The sequence below is a fragment of the Equus caballus genome, chromosome 10, assembly GCF_041296265.1.
Source record: "Equus caballus isolate H_3958 breed thoroughbred chromosome 10, TB-T2T, whole genome shotgun sequence".
In the NCBI taxonomy this organism is placed as follows: Eukaryota; Metazoa; Chordata; class Mammalia; order Perissodactyla; family Equidae; genus Equus; species Equus caballus.
The window spans coordinates 37,294,153-37,319,421 of NC_091693.1; the positions used below are offsets into that span (position 1 = coordinate 37,294,153).

At 38.2% G+C, this 25,269-nt stretch overlaps 1 protein-coding gene across 1 annotated transcript in view; it reads right to left on the reverse strand.

Annotated features, from left to right (window-relative positions):
- The window catches only part of TMEM30A (transmembrane protein 30A), a 29,965-nt gene extending 4,753 nt beyond the window's left edge, over nucleotides 1-25,212 (reverse strand). The window contains exons 1-6 of the mRNA XM_001914770.6: nucleotides 24,866-25,212; nucleotides 9,386-9,493; nucleotides 7,292-7,399; nucleotides 3,343-3,430; nucleotides 2,162-2,305; nucleotides 1,324-1,530 (exon numbers count right to left, since the gene is read on the reverse strand). Coding sequence (XP_001914805.5) covers nucleotides 1,324-1,530; nucleotides 2,162-2,305; nucleotides 3,343-3,430; nucleotides 7,292-7,399; nucleotides 9,386-9,493; nucleotides 24,866-25,102 — 892 coding nt within the window. The 5' untranslated portion in view covers nucleotides 25,103-25,212. The remainder of the gene's footprint in view (nucleotides 1-1,323; nucleotides 1,531-2,161; nucleotides 2,306-3,342; nucleotides 3,431-7,291; nucleotides 7,400-9,385; nucleotides 9,494-24,865) is intronic.
- Nucleotides 25,213-25,269: the final 57 nt, after the last annotated feature.

Genomic DNA, 25,269 nt, shown 5'->3' on the forward strand with positions numbered 1-25,269 from the left:
TGTGCCCAGGCTACAGGCTGGTATACGCCCTTACTCTTTACTAGATCTTTTGGATGCTAACTGTGACAGAGCTGCCCTCTGCTTTGGCTATAGTCTCAGGATAATGTTTTTCCTACCAGCACCTGAACTGGGTCTGTCTGTCCAAAACTGCTCCTATGCGGGCCTAGTTTCACAGACTTGGTCACTTGCAGTCTGGACTATCCAGTCATATTCAGTTGTGTACTGGGGTGCAAAATCAAGAGACTAAGATCCAAAAGGACCTTTATTTTGAAATTAGGTCTATTAATTTAACCATTTACTAATCCATTCTAAAAGGAAACCTATAAACTTATGGCTAATTTAGATTATGAAAAATGGAAAATGCAAAGATCATCAGCAAACATTTAAACACTAATATTTGAGAAACTTTTCATCCATGATATATACAAGCAATGGGCTAGACATTAAAGATGTAAGGACTTTGTTTAGAACAAAAGATAGTGCCCAATATTTCCATCTTAGGAAAGACTGCGTTCAGGTCGATACGGATTGGTCTGCCTACTTGCATAAACTAGTTAGGGATGCAGCCTGTAGTGGTGGTTGATGGTAAAGGCACAGCCTTTGGAGTCAACAGTTTGATTATGAACCCCAACTCGTCTACTTAGCTCCTGTGTAACCTCAGCTAAATTACTGAAATGCTCTATGTTCCTGTACCCTTTTCTGTAACATCAAGATGATTCCTATCTCATAAGGCTTGAATTAAATAAAATAATGCATGGAAAGTACTTAGTACAATGTTGATGTATAGTCAGGATGAAAGAAATGATATTTATCAGCAGTGAAGATACACCTAAATTATTAATGTGGAACAATACAGCTAATGATAAAAATGTTTTGGTATTATGAACAGAGCAATAATTATAAACAATTATGTTGATAAGAACTAACACATCCTGATTTTTAATACCTAAAAACATACATTAAGACAGCCCAGTACCACTAACACTTATTTAGTATTACGTACACTCACTGGCCTTTGCATTAAGCACAATTACAATTTAGCTTGTAAAAATATCTACTTATTAATAAATCTAGCATCAACATTTTTAGTAATTTTAATTTTACCAAATAATATGCTTGAACCCTAGTACAAAGTATATAAAAATTTAAGACACTTCTAGAAGATATAAATTAAAAGATACTTTCTCATACATACACACATACGCTTAGAAAAGTGCAGAGATCAAAACCAAAACACAAAGTAGCATGCCACATAACTGAGATAAGGCTGGACTACACTTTTTCAAATTCTATGAATCTGTACACATAGCCAAAAAAGGATACTGTACGTGATATTCAAATAGTATTGTCCAGCTGGTAACGTTGGATGTAAATCACTTTTCCGCTCTATAAGACGATATAACTTACGAAAAGTAGGTAATGCTGCAGTACGCATCCAAACAATAAAATCCTCATTTATGAACCCATTATTATCTGAATCAGGATCCAGCATGTATACTGGATTAACCCAGTTTACTGGCTTTGTTGTACCTTAAAAAGGACGGGTGAGGGTCAGGGAGAGACAAAATATTCAATTCTATTAAAAGTTTCACTGAAAATTCATACTCTAATAAAATAAAGATATGCAACACAAAATCTGAATATTTTTCTTATATTCTAAAAGCAGTCTTAAAATCTAGAGAGAAACCAATTCCTCATGTAACAACTTAAATAATTACAAAGATTTGACTGATATCTCATTAACATAATACTAAAAGTAGGCTATTGAGTATATACCAAAAGATAGGTAATTTAATGCAAAGAAATAATAGTAAGAAACATTACATTGCGAAATTAAGGCGGCATAGAAACAAAACTAAATTTGGACTTACAATAAATAATTGGGGCTTCTTAAAAAGAAATTTTGCCACAGTTTTAAAAGATTATAGCTGAAATGCTTATAAAAAAATACCAGAGAAATCCAAGATTAAAAGAATAATTTTGTTTAGAATTTCAGTACATTAGAACATACTACATATTTTATTTAATGTGGTATGAAGTCAAGAAAAATTGTTTTCAAAAAGCACAAACTCTTTAAGATTCTAAAGACAGAACATTTTAGGTACTTCATTAAAACTCCTAGCTTATACCATGTTTTAAAGGGATATTAGTGATATTTTACCTTTGAATCGTTCTGCTAGGGGTTCTCCTCCAGGGGGATTTCTGAATTTCACATTTTTATCTGTCCACCAAGCAATACCTTTCTTTTTCAAAGGAATAAGCGTAGGATAAGATGCATTGCCAACCAGAAACAATTCTAATGTATCTAAACACAAGAAAAGGAAGACATTGCTAAACATCTATTGAAAAGCCATAGTACCTGCTTTACTCTATGAGAAATGACGATCTGGTGTTTGCTCCCAAAAGTGATTGTAATGGTATAGGCATTGGATGTATATTTGCTCTTGATTATTTATATGCGAGTTAAACATGGTAACTTTATAATCCTAGATGAACTTGTTTTCCCTCAATGCAGTTGTAGGTTACTTTCCTATATAGCTAGCTAATATGTGATAAGGCTAAATGTTTTAATATTAACCCAAATAAAACAATCTGCAAGGTCAATCTGCCTCTCCTCCTTCCTTGGAAAAATGCATTCCTAAATAGCTCCTGGCTTAGCCATGTCTCTATCTGTACTGTCCAATATAGTAGCCACTAGCTATACGGCTATAGAGCCCTCGAAATTCTGGCTGGTCCAAATGAATATGTTTTGTAAGCATATAATATACATCAGATATCAAAGACAGTACAAAAAAAAGAATATAAAATATCTCATCAATAAGTTTTATATACTGAATATCATTTGCATGCCAAAATGATTATATTTTGGGCATACTGGGTTCAATAAAATACACTATTAAAATTAATTTCACCTGTTTCTTTTTATTGTTTTTAATGTGACCACTAGAAAACTTAAAATTATATACATGTCTCACATTTATGGTTCATATTATATTTACATCAGACAGTGCTTCTCTAAGTGATCAACGGTAGCTTCTTTTCAATGATACAAATATTCAAAGTTGGTGGGACACGTGGCCTGGCTTTTACTTTATTATATATGAAATAAGAAGGTGAGCAGAATGTCTCTACTTCTCTCTCCCCAGAGAAAAAAATTCATTCTTAAAATATAAGAATTCTCAAAAGAAAGTCACAAAGCATTATAATACCCTACTGAATAATAATTGATATATTTACCTCCAAGTTGTTGAATTTCTCAATTGAATTCTTGTTTACTAGACTGTCAAATCTGTAATAAGATAGAAATTTTTCTAATTCTATATGTCTATATCTATATCATACCATTAAACATGCTGTTGGCAATTGCTCCACATGGGGCAATTGGTTTGTCTTCATTTCTTCGATAAGGCTCACATTCCTTACTGGGATTCTGAGGTTGAGAAGGAAAAGAAAAGAGAAATTATTACCCAGGCCTCTGGGAGAACTATGAGCCAGCCCTAATTAATGATTAAAAATTCAATCCTTGAACAACAGAATAAAAGTTTTTTAAAAATTCAATCCCTACGTCTCTCACTTACAATGCACACAAAATGAGTCTGTATTGTAAACAGACTATAAATAACACTACATGTAAATACTCAAAATACATTCCTTAACATTACTGTATTACCTTTTTAATGTAACCTTTCCTTGCATACTTTCGTCATATAGGCATATATCAAACTGGTATTTTCTTATTTTCATATCAATGCAGAAATCATAACCACAAAGAGTTTTCTTTTTTCTGCCCAAGAAACATTAAGGAGCAGTCTATTGTCAATCCAGTTGTGACATAAAGGAATCTTGAACTGGAAGTAAAGAGACTGGAGGTTCTAGCTCCAGCTATGTACTATGTGACTTTGGGCAAGTCCCTTGATTTATCGGGGCCTCACTTATAAAATGAACATGTTCAACTAGATAATCTCGAACTTTTAAATTTTGCGTTAAACCCCATGTCAAAGGAAGGAAGGAAGGAAGGAAGGGGGTCTAATGTAATGCAGATTGCTAGAATACACCAACCTTCTTTAAACTGTGCTAGGTACAAGGTAAATGACAACGCTGGCAAGACAAAGACGACTTGTCTGTCCTCCAGATTTGGTTTTGACTTAGTCCCTACTGAAGATCTCAAGGAGATGTGTCAGTCGCAGGGTTATTAAGCTAGAGATTCTACCAAGTCTGAGATTAGGCATATGTCTGAGTTGTTCTGGGACTCCAAGGCCACATTAAGCCATGTCTCAAAACACATAAACAGACCAAGACATTCTCAATTTGAAATTAAGTGGACCCTAGTTAGTCCCCATAGGGCTATTCCATTACCAACCAACCTTGCTTTCTATTTACATTCTCTATGACTAGAGTGGAAAAAGAAGTGCATGAGTGAAAAGGACAGAAGAAGGCTAAGGAAACATGTGGCAGGGATCTCATAAACTCTTTAATATTTGACTTCTCAGCTTTTTGGTCCCTAAGCCATTTAGATTTAGAAAGTTACTTAGTATTCTGAGACCATGAGGATAGATAACACATAACTGGCTTATTAGAATATTTTGATGAAAATTGTGATTTAGCAAAAAAAAGATTATTAAATGTAAATAAACACTCGGTAGGGCAAATATGTTCTAGCAATTAAATTCTTAAGGAAGTTTTAAAAGAAAAGACAGTATTATTTACTACCTATGTGTCAGGTACTGAACTAAGTAAAGCTAGGTACTTGGCAGTAACTGGCTTAGGAAAGAGTACCTAATATGTACCACATACCATGGAAGGTGCCAGAAAAAGAAAAATGAAAAAAAAAGTCCCTGCTTTTAAGCAGCTCACAACACAATAGAGGAAACACTATAATATAAAATAAGAGTCATGATAAAGGTGTCTATGTTTATTCAACTTATATTTATTAAATGCTTTCCACATGCTAGGCACTGGCTAGGCGCTTGGTATATGGTGATTAAAGAAAGTCATGCTCTCCACCCTCATGAGCTTACAATTGGGAAGACAAGATAAACAAACAAATAAATAATTGCCAACTGCAGTAATTGTTATGAAAATGCTATGCAAGTAATTAATGGGGGAGGGTAGGAAGAGCTACTTTAGAACCTATGATAAGGAAAAGTTTGTCTCTGGAGGTAGCATCATATAAGTTAAGACCTACAGAAAAGTAGGAGACAGCCATGTGAAGAGCACACAGAAGAGAGTTTTAGGCAGGGAGAACAGCACATGCCATTGAGAAAGAACTTGATATTTCTGAGAACGTAAAAGGTGAACGTAGTCGGAGTATGGCAATAAGGAGAATGACATATCATGAGACTGGAGAGTCATGCTTAGCTCAGATCATCCTGAGATTCTACTTCAAGTGCTAGTAAACCGTTCAAAGATTTTAAGCAGAGAAGTGGTATTTATACTTTTTTAGAGATCTCTATAGTAGCTATGTAGAAAATGTCCTAGAAAGGAAGAGCAAGAACGGATGATGTGGAGACAAGTGACTTAGAACACAGTATGAATGAAGTAAATATGTAAAGAAGTTATTTTGCATCAAAGGGACTAAAGAAAACAACAGGTCTGGAGATGAGAGGACCTCCAGGGAAAGAGTAAAAGCTGCATTGTAGGCAAATGAAATATAAATGCCAAAAAGGGCAGATTACTTGTGTCACCAGGCATGGTTAGGGAGTAGCATACATGGCCCAGGGCAGCCAGGCCAAAGGTAGGTTAAAAACAGAGTATAAAACAAGGAGCCTGGAGGGGTTGGGTGATACCATTTTGTGAAGGGCCTTACACACAATGTTAAGTAACTTGGACTTCAATCTGTCCATTCTTAGAACCGTTAAGATTTCTGAAAGCCACCTGGTCTTAAAACTCATATTTTGGTCTAGTCCAGGGATTAATAAATGACAGCCTGCATGCGAAATCCAGCTTACCACCTGTTTTTGTAAATAAAGTTTTATCGGAACACAGCTACACCTATTAATCTAAGTATTTTCTATGACTGCTTTCATTCTACAATGGCAGACGTGAGTAGCTGCAACAGAGACCATATGACCTGCAAAGATGAAAATATTTACTATGTGGTTCTTTACAGAAAAAACTCATCAATCTTTAGTCTAGTCAGGCTTTCTGGCAGTTTGTAAGAAAAGAATCCATCTCAGCTTCTTTTTCCCTCAGTGAAGACAACATATATCTAAATAAAAGAAAGGGAAATCAACCACCACTTCTAGGTCTTTGAATCCAGCAAATCTACGATCCCAATCAATAAATTCAGAAAGCTCTTAGGAATTTGATGTGTCTCACAGAATATCACTTTCTCTGGGTTTGAGTCCTAAAATTTAGATCCCACAGATGTAAGCCCCCCATGGACTGCAAAACTGCAGATCTAACGAGAATCTTTACATAGACTTGTTATTTCTTAAGATCCCAAACACCAGGAACTAGCAATAAAACCAATATGGATAACCTAGGGCAGCTATGTTTACCAGGACCATTCTGGTCACATTATGGTCCGAAATTGCATTCTAAGAGAATCACAGTTTCTAAGAGATCCTAAATTGCTCTGGGACTCTGAAGGTTTGCTGCATTGGTATCCATCACATAAAATACCTGGGCACCAAACACCACTATGGAAAGTTGAACAACACTCAGGAAACTAAGGTCCTCTAGTCCACAGATACCCAAACTAGGCTAGGTATCAGAAGGGAAGCTTATTAAAAATAGGTATTTTAAAGCTCCACCCCTGCAGACACTAACATATCAGACTTAGGAGAATTCTGGAATCTATATTTTCAAAAAGCTCCTCAGTTTTTCAGTAACCCACCCCTTAGACTTTACTACTCGGGCTTCCCACAAGTTAAAAAATTGAGAGCACATATGTTCGATTCTAAAACAATCTCAGAAATTAGAAGTAGCTTATTTATATACTCCTACTTAGTATAATAATGAACAAACCCAAGCAGAACAAATTATATGCCCAGAATGCAAGACTCGTCAAAATCCCACTACAGACAGATTAACAAAGCAGGAGTCCCAATGACACTACTAGAAACAAGGAGGTAGTAATGTGTCCTCTGGCTGTTAAGAAATCACTAATCTGTGCAAATTTCAGCAAAAAGAAACTTTTTAACGAAAACCCTCACTAAACAAACTATAAATGACAAGTAACACTTTAATTTGATCCTAACATTAACAAATTGAACATTTCTAACCGAACAATTACCACACGTTCTTATTTCATAGATACCACATTTTCATATTCCATCATCTTACTTACAAGTAAAGCACTAGAATCTCCATTTAGTTGACTATCATCTCGAGATTTCACATAACGACGATGGTTTTGATAGAAATTAGACAGTCCATAATACATAAACACATTACCCTATAGAAAAAGAAAAGGAAAAAGTTTTCATATAAAACTGTTAAGTATAAACTTGTTTCATGCATACATAAAAGCTATGTAATTTGGACTTTACTAGTTTAGAATTTGCGATAACTTAAAACTGGTACTGGGGTGAATTCTACCAGTACTTACCAATCTAAAACAGTACAAATTGTAAATAAGGTTAAAGAAGGTATGTTACAAAAATCAAAGGGTAAACTTTGAAAATATCCTTAAAGACTTCAAAGAAGTACTATTCACTCACACACACAAAACCTCAAGGAATCTAGTAAGGCATCTAAGACAAGGAGTCACTTTATAATAATCAAGAAACATAACGTGGAGCCAACTTGAAATCACTTGGGAAAGAAGGGTAACCTATACACACTACCATTATTTAGAAGATGCTATGAAGCCACCTTGAATGACTAAGATTTTTAGAGGCAGCAAAACATTAAGCTATTTTCTCCTTTCTGGTTGCTACCTCTATCATCTATAATCTTATCCTCAATTAAAAGGAACTCAGGGAAAACAAAAAGAATTTAATGAAAATTTAAGTATGCTTTATTTGATTTGCTATTTTCATATAACAATCATTTATTTAAAATTGGATTTTGAAATGTCAAATTATGCAAACTTTCCTATTCTATATAAAGAAAATGTTTACACGGAAACCTTTTATTTATTTATTTTATTTGTGGTTATCAAAATTATATCACAGAAACAAAGAATACTCTCTAAAAAAGAGTATCATCTCAATTAAGAAGCAGTAAAGTCAACTTACAAACTAAAAAAAGATCCTTTCAATGAACAGTGAGATGAAATAACTTACCTGCTCTCTGAAAAGGATTTAGTCCAATTCAAAGTTTGGGCTTGTGATGGAACAGAGCCCACAAAGGCTGAATCTGAGGGCGACCACCTTTGTGGAAGAGGAGTTCTGAAAGAGTGTCTAAGCTGGGGAGGGACTAACGGGGCTTCTCAAGCAGTACAAGTGTCTTTCGCTTCTTTAATCCTACCTGTTCTGAGAAAAGCAGGGCTTCATGCATCTTTGTAGCGTGTGCATCACTTCGAAAAAGAATAGGATTTTTATGACGTTCTAAATTTATGTTATTTCTGCTGAAACAAAGTAAAGTAATTCCTGTCTTCCCCCAAATTTATTTTCATGTTTTTTAGAAGGCAGCATTACTGTCCTTTACCTAGGTGGCAAGAGCATCTACAACCACTAGATGGCAACCAGCTACCAGGGACTACAAAAGCCATCACTACCTTCAAGAAAATTTAAAGTGTAGAAAAATCTAAAAAGTTGGAATGTATTAAAGTAGTTTTGCTCTCTGAAGAATAAAACAATTTTTTTAAGCTCAATTTTAAGGTAAAAGAGACCACAAACTAGTCTTGACATGTCTATTCTGAATCTTTATGTTTCCAAGAATGACAGATAAGTGTGAATGCAAAAAGCACACAGACACACACACACATAGATGGTGTTCTAACTGCTTATCAAGGAATAAAAGATCAATAAGGTTTCACTAACATTTGCATTTATGGTAATCTTTCATATCTGACAGAAAAATAATACAATTAAATGATGGGTGAAATAGAACTTATTTTCTAAAGTAAAACTTGTTTTAGCATTAAAAAAGGCAAAACATTGAGCAATAGTTTTTAAAATGCAAGTGGATGTTGATATAAACTTGATACAAAATTGATTTGGATAGTTATAAAATTTTCCAGTGAAAGGATGAAATATGTTTTAAATTTAGTTTATAAAGTACTAACTAAAATAAGCTATTTAAACACTACATGTGTTTAATTACCGGACAGCCTAATGCAATAGCCAAACAAAACAATCTTCCTCAAAAGTGTATATGGACTCCAATAAATTACAGGGACTTCTCTACAAAAAGAATAAGTAGTAAAGAAAAGTTAAGACAATATCGAGATTTTCCAAAGCACGGCTTCTCTAACACATTACTTGGGAATACACACCTCAAATGACTGTTCCAGTGTGAAGTTAATGATACAAACACAAGGTGTCACATTCGGAGACAAACATTTATTGCAGGGACTGGAAGGGTCTATTCCGGTATAATCAATCTGCAAGAGAAAAACAGAACTAAGCACTTCCTTGGAGAAAGTGGGTACATTCTGAATACCCTGCTAGTAGAGGGGGGAAAAAAGAGTCCAATGAAGCAACCTATAGCCCCAAAAATATCTATTTTTAAGGTTGCCTGTTTGACAGCGTGAGGTAGTAAAAACTGGAAAGGGTCCTATGTTATTCTACTGGCTCATCTTTCCAAGTAATTTCCTCGTTCCTTTTTACCAACAGAACCACATTTATGCATAAAATCATAAAGTTCAAACTGCATGATGCATAAAGATTTAAACAGCTATAAAGTCTAAACAATTAAAGCACCTGAGTAATACAAAGATCAGTAAATCAGTTACCGCTCTTAAATCTTCCAGTCTTCAGTACTTCTCACTCACCTCAGCTTTCCATGGCACATTTTCAAATTAAGAAAAAACAAACTATTAGGATTCTCAAGGTCTACCATTTTTTAAAAACCTGGTGCTGTATAATAAAGAATTTGTCTTGTCTTTGTCCTGGTTTCCTGGCAGGGAACTTCTAAAACCCTTGAAATTTCCCTGGTGACAGAAGTGTATTTACTTTTGGTAAGTCCCCTGGTTCACACTAGAGTTTATGCTAACAAGATGGCTCAGGATGGGGGCAGGTCACCAGAGAGACTAGATGTGATTAGAGCCTCTGGGGAGAGAGGGAGGGCTGGAAACTCAGTTCAGTCATGTGGCCAGTGTTTAATCAATCATGCCTACATCCTGAGATCTCAATAAAAATTCTGGAGACAGAAGCACGGAGGTGCTTCCTGGTTGTTAACCCATTAACGGGCCAGGAGAGTGATGTGCCCTGATTCTACAGGGAGAGGGCACAAAGCTCGGCAGTCAGGTCTCTCCCAGACTTCGCCTTACATGTCTCTTCATTTGTTGGTTCTAATTTATATTGTTTATAATAAAATTGTAAGTACAGCACTTTCCTGAGTTCTGGGAAGCATTCCACCAAATTACTGAACCTGGCAGGGGTCACAGGAATGCCCTGGATTTATAGTCAGTTGGTCAGAAGTGTGGGTGTCCTGGAGGCCTCTGAACTCGGAACTAGCATCTGAAGCAAAGGCATTCTTGTGGGGTGGGGGGGCTTAGCAACCGCCTGGATTTGTAGCTACTTGGCCAGAAGTGGGGGTACCTGACTTGCAGCTGGTGTCAGAAGCGGCAGCAGTCTTCTTGGGGCACTGCTAGTCAGGCCATGCTGAGGCGGCGGACCACATACCACAGCCAGAAGGACCTACAACTAGAATATACAACTCTGTACTCAGGGGCTTTGGGGAGAAGAAGAAGAAAAAGAAGGAAGAAGACTGGCAAGAGATATTAGCTCAGACGTCAATCTTTAAAAAAATAAAAAGAAGCGTCAGTCCCCTCGATACCGGCTCAACACAAGATTGACATAAGGGAAGCCATATTGTAGAAAAGAAGTCATATCGTAACTTTCAATGACCTCTGACTAACAAACCCAGCTGGATATGCACCCTCCAGGAGATCCACCTGCCCTGTAGATTTTATGATCCCTGCTTGTGTATGTACCTCCCAGCTGTGATGTTCTTTTGAGTTCCTTAGGAATGTGATGACCCGCAGACGAGAGTCCATCTGGTGTGAGCACTCCCAGTCTGTAACACCAGAGGATCAATGTTCCTAACCTCCTCCCCTATCACCCACTGGCCTATATAACTGCTTCAAGATTCTGTGTCCCTCTTAAGATGGCTCTTTAGGACAGCATTTCCCCCATCTTCCAATGTGCTAGCTTATCGCTGAATAAAATGCCCTTTCTCTGCCACCATCACGCCTCTTGATGATTGGCTTTTGTCCCTCGGCGAGCAGATGGTGCCCTTTGTGCAGTAACATCCTTGCTCTCTAGAAGACTACTTTATGAAAGATAGCACACAAATACAAAGAAAACTACTATAAATGTTAAGTGCCAGACTGAATGGCAAAGAAGGCAAGAAGTGCTAGATGGACCAGCATTTTCTTACTAAGAAGAAAAGAGGATTTGAACTGCGTCATAAAAAAAAAAAACGGAAAACAGGAGGAGGCATATGGAGAAGCAAGAAGGTAGAGAGCAAAGACACATTTAAGGACAATGGGCATAAACACTTTGTATTTTTGGAGAGTTTTCATGTTGCAAGGAAATGAGACAAGGCCAAAGGGGTAAACTGGAGCCATAATGATACGCTGTGTTTTACTGGCTACTGTGTCTTGAACATATACTAAGTACCAGACATTACGTATAAGCACTTTAGACACATCATCTCATTAAAAAGAACAGTCCTGCAAAGTTTGTTTTTATTTTCCTTATTTTTTTGCTGACAAAAATTGGCCCTGAGCTAACATCTGTTGCCCATCTTCCTCTTTTTTTTTTTTTTAATCAAGGAAGATTGTCCCTAATCTGACATTTGTGCCAGTCTTCCTCTATTTTGTATGTGGGATGCCAGCAAAGCACGGCTTGATGAGCAGCGTGTAGGTCCATGCCCAGGATCCAAACCCGCAAACCCTGGGCCACCAAAGCGGAGCACATGAACTTAACCACTATGCCACAGGGCTAGCCCCCTTATTTTCCTTATTTTAACTCAGGAAACTGCCATTTAGGAAGGTTTAGTAATTTTCCCAAGATCAGCCAGCTAGTAAATAAGAGAAAGAATTTGAACCCAGCTCTGCCTTTCCACAAAATCCATGCTCCCTCCACCATATTGTGTCTTCTCACACAAGGGACATATCACCCTTTCTGATGTACAAACACAGGACCTTCAGATTATAAGAATGAAAAACATCTCTGGGGGATAATTGTGATTTTTGTTGTTACTAAGCTGCCTAGCATACAAACACACTTCCCAGTACCGTGGAACTCTCCATTTCGAGAGTTTTGGAGGGAGGCAGGGCTCCATCTTCCACTTCAGAAGCCAAAGGGGCAAACGAGCCCTTCCTCCCCCTAAGCTAGGCAGCCAGTACAAAAGCCCAAGATCTGGATCAATCCTCACTGAGACTGGATGATTACATCTCCATAGAAATCACTGGAGCTTGGAAGACAAGGACAAGAGTGGGCGGGGTGGGCTGAGCCGCTGCAGTCGTAGTATAGCAGAGAGAACTCTGTGGCAGCTGAGCCAGTTTCGGCTTCCAAACTTCCTTCACTTCCCACCCGTCTCCACGCCTGCTACTCCAGACTTCCCAGGCATTCTGTGTGACAGCTACCCGACCTCCCTCCCAACTACGCAGAGTTGGTTTCTGCTACTGACAAGGAAGTCTCTGAAAGCTAAGAAACCCTGAGTGTTAAAAAGGACCTGCAAGGAGTAAGGAATTGGAGAGGCTTTTGAGGAAGCTAACATAATCAAATATTTGTATAAGAACAGATTTGAAAAGAATCTAGAAAATGAGACTTTCATTTCTTCCTGAATGCTCCATCATGAAGTCATCATTCATTAAATTAATATTTACTGAGTGCCTGTAGGTTCCAGGCAATGGAGACTTAGCCCAGTACCAGACCTCATACAGAAAACAGTCATTACAATGGAATGCATGTGTTGATAAAAGAAGGACAGGTACTATGGAAACACATAACCTAATGTAGCAATCAAAACTTCTCCACGAGGGCTGATGAGCGGATGTCATCTACAGAGAGACAGTACCAAAAGGAACTATATTTCTAACTGAGGGCTCAGCACATGAAAAAATCCAAAAGATATAAGAGTCTAGGACTTAAAATAAAGCTCTGAGTTAGAGATAAGGATCTGAGAACCAATGAAGGGTTCTCCAGTTAACACATCTAATTTTTCTACAGTGTCCATTTATAAAACAATTGGCAATCAGTAATAAAGAAAATTTAGATCTCAAAAAACATAAAAGTGGAATTAGACTGCAGAATAGAAGCTAAACAGGTAGCTTTTGTGACTTCGAACTACTATAAACAAGAACAGTGTGGCCCAGTTCTAGAATTCTCAGTAACGGCAGCATTGAAAGCTTCAGGAGACAGCCCCTCTTCGCAGACACTGGTCCACGCTGAGGTTCAGCAGCACCAGTAGCAACAAGGAAGCTCATTCAGTTGACAACAGATAGGGCAGACTAGGAAGGTCACGACATTAACCCTGCTCTAAGTGACTAGAGTGGGTATTTTAGTTTTATGAGTCATACTAGTGCCAACCACAGCAGCCAATTTCTCCCCTTTGTCACTGAGAGATCTTAAGCAAAAAGAGAAGGCCATAAAGGCTGAGCAGCTGTCCAGGTTCCTGCCTCAGAGGAAGTGACGCAAGTTACACTGCTGCCTACCCAAGGCTCGACAATGAGGTTATCACTGAGTTTTCCACAGAGAGTGCTAGGACTGTAGACTGAGTGATCTGTACAGTCCAGGCGCTGGGAGGAAGGAAGGTGGATATGCGCCGTGAAGGTGAGAGAAGTCAAAGGGGCACACAGGGCAGCAGGGCCTCCTGGAGTACTGGACAACAGGTTTTTAAGTATTTAAATGCTTTGTTTTATTAAATAGGTAATACATCAATGTAGAAAAATTCCCCTCAAAAATACTCATCAGATAAAGGGCGCAGAAGACAGAAGTAAACATCCATATTTAAACTATTTACAGCCTCTTAAAAGTTAGTAGTTGAATGAATTTTTTTAAAATTTCAGTCACTCTAGATTATTTTATTTGTGAAGATTAGTTTTAAAAAATCAAAAGCTGAGTTCTAGACTTATAGCTACAGAACAAGTTTAATCCTTCACATCCTAATAAAATTCTATGGGTCATATGAAATTTGTTGTTACGTTTCTGTAAATAGGAGATTCTAAGTGGAGACCACAGACAAAGTTTTTACTTTTGGTTCAATCAGTAAGTCTCAATCTCACACTTGGAAATGAATAATGAATGACTTAGGTAGCACATAAGTGTAAATTATCTTCGAAGAAAGCACAGCAACAGCAAAGCTAGCTATTACTTCTCAAATGTCTACTCCACGCCAGAACTGTTCTCTTTTACAGAGAGGAAACTGACATTGAGAGCCTAAATGACTGCCCAAAACCAAACAGCTGGCATGTGACTATACTCGTTTCCTAGGGCTGCGGTAACAAATCGCCACAAACTGGGTATCTTAGAACCAAATAAATTTATTCTTTTACAGTTGGAGGCTAAAAGACTGATTTCAAGGTGTCAGCAGGGCTATACTCCCTCTGAGATCCTGGGCACAAACCTTCCTTGCCTTTCTAGCCTCTGGCAGTGGCCAGCATTCCCCTGACTTCTTTGGCTTACAGCTATATCACCTCCACTCTGCCTCTGTCACCTGATTCTCCTTATGTCTCTGTCTTCACATCATCTTCCCTCTGTGCATGTCTGTCTCTTCTTATAAGGACACCAGTCATATTGGATAGGAACCCACCCGAATGACCTCCTCTGAACTTGATGACATCTGCAATGACTCTATTTCCAAATAAAGTCACATTCACAGGTACTAGGAGCTAGGATTTCAACATACCTTTTTGGATGATACAATTCAATCAATAACAGTGACAGACTCCTATCTGTCTAGCTCCAAGGTTGTTCTTCCATTAGACTGCACTGCTGCTTCCCATAATCTTGAATAACATGCATAATATGGTAATTTAGAAAGATGGAAGTCAATTTAAAAAATGTATTTTAAAATAAAATTGGGACCAATCGTTAATAAGCTGATATCCTAGCAAATCTTCATACTTTCATCTAAAATATAGATTAAAAACAACAACTTTGTTACAATAGGTAGATGTCATCCCAGGACCATCTTAACTTTTAAAGATTGAAGTAGAATTTTATGATACAAACTTTCATACACTAAATTTTCATATACGGCATTTAACTCATTTCTACAAACAAAAAAATAAATTCCAAGGTGAAGTTTTAGTTTACCCTTAAAAGCCTTACTAAGGAGCCAGCCCTGATGGTGTGCTCCACTTCCGTGGCCCAGGTTCGGTTCCCAGTTGCAGAACCACTCTACTGTCTGTCAGTAGCCATGCTGCGGTGGCAGCTCATACAGAAGAACCAGAAGCACTTGCAACTAGAATATACAACTAGGTACTGGGGCTTTGGGGAGGAAAAGAAAAAGTCTTACTAAGATATCAAGTTATAAAAACTGCCTAGGATAGAACTGATGAAAAGGACTTTGCTAATTATGCTCCACCCTATATGGTAGGGTAGATCAAAGGAACATAAGCAATTAATATGAATAAAGAAGGGCTTTCTATTGAGGAAACACATGGTCTTTTCTACATGAAACGTTGTTTTTGTATAATCATAAAAGTGACATTCCAATATTAGTGGTACCTTTGTCTCCAGTGATACTTTCTGACAACAACCTCAGGCTGCGTCACATGCCACCCATACACTACCCTCTAAATCGTCACTGGTCTTATCTCCACCCACCCCCAGCCCCAGTTTTATACGCCTAGACGTATTTACGTGGCTGTGTTTCTTCACTTGAACCTCTTACCCTCTCTATCTATTTCGATTCCATGGCAATCTTTTGAAAATTAAGCCACACATACATGATTTGTTAATCTTTTTTGGTCATGCTTCACTAAAAGCTTGACTGTAAAAAAATAAACAGTGGTGGTTCACTGAATCCCTTAATCTCACATCCAACTGCGGTGTTCTGATACCTGTAAATGGTACCACCACTGTCCCAAGCATCCAAGCCTAAAACCTTGGTGTCACCTTTGGTATCAGTCTCCAAGTTCTGCCCATTCTTCCTTAGCAATATACTTAGTATCCTTGAATTTGACTCTCACTGTTTCCACCATAGATCAAACTTTGAGACCTCATGCTAGTGTTTTAAAAGGGAGAAGAAAAAGTACATTATATCCTTTTAAAAATCAAGTAAAAACAAATAATTTCTAAAAATGTTTTCAAAACTAAATATAATCATATATAATGTGAGACTTGAGAGCTTAAAACAACAGGCAACTTGGTATATTAATGAACACTGTTATTACACTATAATGTCACAGAATGATCCTTACATTTTAATTAATTTTAGAAATTAAACTAAAAATCTATGTAATTGGTGGTTGGTCTATGGTTTCCAATTTTTCAGCACTAGTAAGTATACAAAAGTATTTCCTTCTAAAATAAGACTCAAAAACATTTGTGGGGGGTTATTTTATGCCATTCTTAAATCACGCACTGCCTCCTTGGCTGCGACATTTGCCAATCAACCTGTTGGCTAAATTTTCAGCACTCTCTGGATTACTGTTCAACAAGCAAACTGGTTTTGCCTTTAGATACAGATGAATATTGCGGTTATACAAATGTGATCTTGTAACATATAACATTTTCCTTGGCTAATTTCAACAACTCCTTCAGACCCACAATACCATTTAGATGATCAATAAACTCTCAATAAACTGTTTTAAAATTTCTGGATTGTATCCACTGAGTTTAATTAATTAACTCATTCAAACATCTTTGTCGGTGTCACAATCCAATGTACACATCAGGATAGATGCGGAGAGGGCTGATGGCCACTCTGAGTTTATTATAACCAGCGTTTCAATATATACATAGCTTACATCTGTTAAACATACACAGGTGTTCTGGATGAAGTAATTAGCGAATGCCAAGAATTCTTAGTGATTTCTCAAGGAGCCCTCCCTTGGCCTCTGTTTTGATATTATCATGTTATTGCTGTGCTCCTATATTTTTATCTCGGAGCAGGCAAGGTCTCTTAGGCAACGGTCCCTCTTGCTCCTGATATCGATATCGTTTCTCCATCATCTGTGCCCCCGGGCGGCCGCCGCCTGGCTTAGGTTGCCCCCCCCAGGGGTTCTTACCCGTCATTGGCTAACCGGCCTTCTCACCTCCGGGTCACAGTTTGTTGGCAAGCTTTTTCCAGTGATTATTAACCCTTCCTGTGTCAGGGGCGGCTACAATCTTAGCCCCAATTAGATACCAAGCATTGTGCTATAGGATGGGAATACATAATGGAAAAAATACATTGTTGGTGCCACAAAAGATTTACAGACTAGTGGAATAGAAAGCCACATTAGCCAATAAGTACAGGATATAACTTGATAATGTGTTATGACAGGCCATAAACTAGAACTTATGGAACCTGAGAGACGCATATATGTCAGCTGGGAAAAGGGAGGAACCAGGGAAGATTTCCGTAGTGTTGATAGGAATGAAATTTGAAAAACAAGGAAGGCTCTTTCAAGTAGATCTAGTATCATGACACATTCCAGAAATGACAGGAGTTGGCTATGGCCAGAGCAAAGGGTAATGGAGTGAGAGGAGATCAGGCTAGAGAAGTAGAAAGTAGCCTATCATGAAGGAAATAACATTTTATATTATGGGGTTTGAACATTATCCTGAATGCTAGAGGGAGCCACAGGAGAAATTTTAAGCAGAAGAATGAAATATTCCAACTTAGGCTTTTAGAGAGATTACTCTGGCAGTAATGCGCAGAAAGACTAAAGAAAATGTCTGACTAGAAGCAAAGAAAACAGAATGCTACTTGCAATAATCCAGGGGAGAAATGTTCAGAGCATAAACTAAGAAAAGGGCAAAGGGAATGGGGAAAAGACATTCAGAAATACAGAGAAAGTTGGGGCCGGCCAGGTGGCATAGTAATTAAGTTCCCACGTTCTGCTTCAGTGGTCCAGGGTTCACAGGTTCGGATCCCAGGCACAGACCTAGCACCACTCGTCAAGCCACACTGTGGCAGCATTCCACATAAAATAGAGGAAGACTGGCACAGATGTCAGCTCAGTGACAATCTTCCTGAAGCAAAAAGAGGAAGGGTGGCAAGAGATGTTAGCTTAGGGCCAATCTTCCTCACCACACACACACACACACACACACACAAAAAACCCACCATATCCTTTATCAGCTAAAATCCAGTGGTAGCTGGACCTAATGTCCATACTGTAATAAAATCTGCTGGGTATAAAAACAAAGTTTGTGAACATGAGAGTGCAGATACCTCTTTGAGATACCGATTTCATTTCCTTTGGATATATACTCAGCAGCGGGACTGCTGGATTGTATGGCAGTTCTATTTTTTAATTTTCTGAGGATTCTCCATACTGTTTTCCATAATGGCTGTACCAACTTACATTCCACAAGGGTTTCCTCTTCTCTATACCCTCACCAACACTTGTTATCCTCTTGTCTTTGAGAAGAGAGTAGATCTTAAGCGTTATCACCACACCAAAAGCAAAACGGAACAATGAAAGATGATGGATGTGTTAATTACCTTTGACTATAGCAATCATTTCACAATGTATATGTATATCAAACCATCAAACTGAACACCTTAAACACACATAATTTTTATTTGTCAATGATACCTCAATAAAGGTAGGGGGAAAAAAATGTTCATTCTAAAGATAACCACTTGGCCACGGGGCCAGCCCCAAGGATAAGTTAAGTTCGCGTGCTCTGCTTCACTGGCCCAGGGTTTCACTGGTTCGGATCCTGGGAGCTGACATGGCATGGCTCATCAGGCCACGCTGAGGTGGCGTCCCACATGCCACAACTAGAAGGACCGCAACTAAAATATGCAACTATGTACCAGGGAGATCGGGGAGAAGAAGAAGAAAAAAAGATTGGCAACAGATGTTACCTCAGTGCCAATCTTTAAAAAAAATAAAGATAACTTATCCTAGAAAGAAAGAGGCTACTAGGTGGGAGAGAAACTACACTTCTCTTATTTTTAAAAATTAATGCTTATTACACATCAAAGCATACAAGGCATGGTGCAGAATACAATGATAAGGTGAAGACCTGCCCCTTAACAACAAAACACAAAGAACCAGAGGCAAAACAGAACAGAAGCAGATGATTAGTTTAAGAGTTATCATATTTCTCAGCTTTATTTTGCTACCACTGTAATTGTTCCCCCAATCAAACTGACATTTCTTCTTAGTAATTCCAAAAATACATCTTACTCCTATGAAACAAACTGAATTTAACATGGTGGGAAAGGAGGAATTTGAAGGACGTGCAATTTTTACACTGCATAAGGACTGGAAAACTTTCATTTTTGAATGTAAATCTGTCTTAAAGGAAATCAATAAAAGACCTAAACAGGTCACTCAACAAAATGCTGAGTAAGAAGGTAAATCATTTTAAGTATTAATTAGACTAAGTTAAAAATGGCATTTTAAGTGCCTCTTTGAACTGACAGTCCCAGACTAAAGAAGCTGCCTGGAGCCCTTTCCAGAGGCTTGAATGAGGACACTTTTACTAAAGTAAAAGTTTCAAAAGCAATTTTCTTTCAGTTGCTTGAACTTCACCTGACTGTGACAAAGAAAGGAAGAATGATGTCACTGGAGCCAAGTTTAATGGTAAGTTTAGCTAAGGTAATTTCTATCTATCAAAGTCGTACACATGAAGGAAGAACATAAGTGATCATCAGGGATCCTTACACCTACTGTCACCGACTAATCACCCGGCGGAACTCAGGGAGGTTTCAGAAGCATTTAACTGTTTCTCTAATTTTTTTTTGTTCTTACGATAAGAGATGTAATCACCAACCACTGTGAATCACTCCAAATCCCAAAACAAGAGCCCCGCCTGTGTATATGGGCCGAAAAGTCCCAAGAGATGACCTTTGCCTCATTTTCAGTGCTCAGATCTCCTCTGCAGGAGGAGCTGAGGCCTTATTCCCATAACCTGCAGTGTGTGTGGAAGCATGTTTTCCAACTGAGCCTGCGCAAGCAAACCCCACCTCTCCCTTCTGAATATTCATTCCTCATCTTAAATAAAAGGTCCCTAGGGAAAATCGCAACTTCAGAAATGATTCCGTGTGGTCTCCTATTTGCTGCAGATAAACCCTACTTCATGGGACAACTACTTCTGGTGGAAAGTCTGATTTTTAACTCACCAGGAAGGGAACCCAGTTTGGTTCAGTAACACTACCTTCAAAGATGATTGAGGATTAGAATGTATAAATTAAACACTACTATTTTTGTAACAAATGCTAAATTTGCCATTATGTTTCTTTCAAACTGTAACTCAAACACAGGAGATTCTTTTCTGTAAGGGGCCAGAAAGTAACTATTTTAGGATTTGCAAACCAGGAGGCAAGGGCGAGGATATACGTAAGGTTCTTATATAACGAGAGAGAGAACAAATTTGCACAAATTTTTACTGATTAAATTCAAAATATAATAACAATTGTGTACAATTTTCTGGTAATATAGGTCTACTAATAAGAATGGAATTATTTTAGGGGGATAACATTTCACATAATTGGGGTTCAAAGTTAGTGTTTCCTATTATCGAATCAATCGCAAATGTTCATCTGTAAAACCATTCTCAGTTCCTGGGCCTTACAAAATAGTCTGGCCGACCACATTTACTTTGTCATGCCTCGCTCTAAGTACTAAAGTTACCTGAGAAACAGAACACTAACACTACAGACCTCTTAACTTCCAAGAGGCAGCTTCTAAGCAACTGCAATTCATTTAAACACCAAAATCTTTAAACTTCTTAAAGTGCCTAATCTTTAACAATCATTTCTACAAAACAATTAATTCTTCCTTGACTCTTAGCTATAGGCTAAGTATAAACAAAGAATACTAAATGCAGAAAAGAAATTTAATCCTCTTAAAATCTTAGAATCTAGGGGGCTGGCTGGGTAGCACAGCAGTTAAGTTGGCACGCTCCTCTTCGGTGGCCCAGGGTTTGCCAGTTCGGACTCCAGGCATGGACCTACACACCACTTATCAAGCCATGCTGTGGCAGGCGTCCCACATACAAAATAGAAGAAGAAGGGCATGGATGTTAGCTCAAGATCAGTCTTCCTCAGCAAAAAGAGGAGGATTGGCAGGGGATGTTAGCTCAGGGCTAATCTTCCTCAAAACAAAAACAAAAACAAAAAAAACTTAGAATCTAAGAATCCAAATTACACAGGAGTAAAAACAGATAAAAGCATATTTTTATCAGAAAGTAGGGAAACAGAAGATAACCAGAATTATTTAATTAGGACAGTAAATGAAATAATAATGTGAAGAGGAAAGTTAGGGTTTCTCTATCAAACGTGTGTCTGGGGGGAGTGGGGTAATGAAAATGTATCTTGAACACTTTTGGCAATATTAATTTGAAGTAAATGTTTAGTTTTTAGATTTACTCTGAATACTACTCTCAATAACGTCCTCATCCAATTCTAACCATTAATTTAAAAATATATACCTTCACGCCTTTGCAAAAGTTTAGAATATTTCATTATCTTTTTCAAGTTAGGGCTATTTAATTAACAGCTCAGCCTCACCAACAACGGCCCTAGACTAGAACAGACCTTTGTGGTAGAAAGATGTGCCTGACTCCAACAACCGCCAAATTAAAGGAAATACTCATTCCTTGCTGCTGATACTAAATGAAATATTAAATGTTTAAAATGTTTTCTTATGAAGGATAAAATTAACAACTCTGGTTTTCTAACAACCCCATTTTATTAGATTATGGAAAATCTAAAAACTAAACAAGATACACAAACCTAAAAGGGGGTGGGAGGGAAATATACTGCTAAATATAAACATTAAAATTTTAAAATATCTTTTCACATCTTTTTCAAGAGAGCCCAAAGAGCTTTACAAGAGTAGTAATTCTTTAGCATAACATTTCCGGAAGAAGGGTAAATACCCACCGATTTTTATACCTAAAAAGTTTGGATTTCTGATCTTAGCACTTAAAGCTATATTACAAAAGTATTCTCGCTTGACAAGTCTCCTTTGGCCTAGTAATTTGATGCAACACAGCAATGAAAGTTCTTAAAATTTTCAAAAATGAGAAAATAAGCCAAAGAGGTATGAGCAACTTACAGCATGAAAGTGAATACTGTCAACAATTTCTCCTTACTCATTCACTTTTAATAACCTTCAACATATTTAAAATAAACTAGGGCCTAATGAAGGGCAGAGAGCAAGTGGAAATAAGCATGTGTATTTTCGGAAAGTTCCCCAGCTTTTTCTAGCAACTCCAGATTCAATTCAGAACCAGTTTTCTACATATTTAACAATCAAATTTAAAAAAAATTTTTTTATTCTATTTGCACAACTATATGTCAGTGTTGGTACAAAATTTCTAATCATTCCTCATTTTCATTTCCTCTGGTTCCAAAAGTGACACAATTTGAACATGCATTTTTTTAATCACATTAAAGCTGGAAGTTACAGAATTTTACAGTTGAACAGCATCTTAAAGATCATCTAGTCTGAATCTTTTGGTTCTTCAAGTGAAAAAACTGAGACTTAAAAATATGCCTAAGATCACAAACTACAGAGTAACACAGCTGGGACTTCAACTCCAATGCCCGGACTGCCCTCTGAACCAGAGTAAAATGCCGCGGACTCTTCAGGCAACTGGAAACCAGAATTACATATATGAGAATGAGTTAAGAAATTCCAATCTTCACCAAATACTTAGTGTGAAGAATCTTATTTCAGAATCTCAAAATTTTAAACAAAAGTATTTATTTTCATAGTATAGTAAATATTAACAGATTGCCTTCTGATAATTTAATAAAAAGCAATCATATAAAATTCCAAATTATTGCTACGTTCATCTTAATATCTTAAGAAGTTTAAATAAGATAATCAAATTTCTAAGTTAAATTATTTTCTTCTACTTAACTACTAACACTGCAGTAAGGCTCCTAGGGTAGTGTGAAAGCTTAAGGCTGGGAATCAAGACATCTGCATTTGGGTTTCTGTCACAATTTTACAATACTCTTCTAACTTACCAGCAACTGTCAACCCTTCTAACTCTATTTCTCTACTCCTGATTAGGGATCATCAAAACAGTAACTATTCATTGTACAAACTTAGTGCCAGGAATCTTATCTACTACATTGTTCTAATTCTTGCATCTTACAAGATAGGCATTATTTACCTATTTTACAGGTGAGGAAACTGAGACTCTGAGAGACTAAGTTTTCCAAGAAACTGAGCTACTAGCTGAGTAAGTGAGCTTGAATTTAAACCCAGCTCTACCTGACTCCAGCCTAGAGCCCATGGTCCTTGCATTACACCACTTTGCTCATATCCTGATGTGTGTGATCCTAGTGTGGCTGGGAGAATAAGAAGTACCATATTTGAAGTACTATTAGGGAGATAAAAATACACGCTGAAAAAACAAACTAACATTTTCCCTAGTTATTAAACTGAAAATAAAGTTTTAATAAAAGATTTAAAAACGATGCTATCGATACTACTCTTATTACTGTTATTAACAATGAAATGAGCACTGTACAATTAAAAAATATATTGACTTTGTTTTCAGAGGTAACACTGTAAATTAAACTGGAAAACAGTTATCTTTATGCCTATTCCTGCAGTTGAAATAAAATTACTCTGAAAGCCCCGTTAAATCACATAAATTTAAAATTTAAAAGTAATTAATAAATTTAAAAGTAATTAATAAAATGAGGGGGAAAATGACAAAACCTGGTACAGAAGAAATCAAGAGAACTTGATGTCAGTTCCTGCCTCTTCAAACAGACAAAAATACCCTCAAATATTCAAGAAAAGAGGATGAGCAGATGTTTAATAGTGGGCATCTATACAAAGTATCTACATTTTACTATCATCCTATCTTCACCACTGCAGATGGATCACGGTACTATGACAGCTGCTCTGACAGAAGTCAAGATGCTTCCCCAAGTTTGTCTATCATGTCTTTTGCCAGTAAAATGTTCAGAAGACAGTGCACAACTTATTCTCTGTGTGTGATCATTGATTCTTCTTTTTAAAGTTTAAAATCAGGAAGAAAAGACTAGGGCGAATGTAGGACATGGTTATTAATAAACGCAGCCTAAAAGCCAAACCGGAATTGAAGTTTCAGGTTACCTTTATCTATATCATGCCCTACAACTAAAAGCACCTATTAGCCCAAAATGAAAGGTACTGTGCACACTTCCGTCATATGTCCTAAGATGTGACTTGGTACGATACGACAACTTCTTTACATAAAAATCATCAACACCTCTATGACTCTGGGTCCTCTTCCCAACAATGGCCAAAGTGTTAACCTCTGTGTCCTGGGATAATCCCCCCGCAGGTAATGGCACTCTAACCAGGTCAATTCTCCTGGAGTTACATCCTGCGATAACTTTCAGTTTTCCACTTCTCTCTGTTTTTTTAAACCTCCGCTGGCAGTAAAATCCGCACCCCGGAACCACACAAAGCGCCCATTAAAAGCCTTCTTCGCCCAACCGCGTTCAACATTCCCGTCTCTAATCGGGTAAATCGCCAGCAAGAGGAAGCTCGGACAAACCCGCAAATTCGGGGGGCCCGCAGGAAGAGAACGAGGAAACGGGGAAGAGAGCAAGACGCGGGGAGGGCGGGCCCGGGCCGACCTCCAGGCCCGAGGACGCGCCGCCGGCCTCCGCTCACCTCGATCTCGCGGATGTTGTTGGAGGTGACGAAGATGCCGATGCCAATGGGGATGAAGATGAGGCCGATGATGAAGAAGGTGGGTAGCACTGTGCCGGCCGTGAGGATGGGCTGCCAAGCCGGCAGCCTCTGCTGTTTGAAGGCCGTGTTATCCGGTCTCCGGTTCTTGGCGGCGCCCCCAGGGGCACCCGGGGGCCCACCGTCCACTTCATCCTTGGCGTTATAGTTCATCGCCATCGACCCCCGCGGCGCGGCTCCGTGACGCGCAGGTGGACGGCCCAGGGAACCCGCCAGCTGACCCTGACAGGGCACGCGCAGGCGCCGCCGCCGCCGCCGCCGCCGTAAAGGCGGAAGAGGCGGAACACCCTTCCGCCGGCGGCCGCGGACCGGAAGTAGGGGGGGGC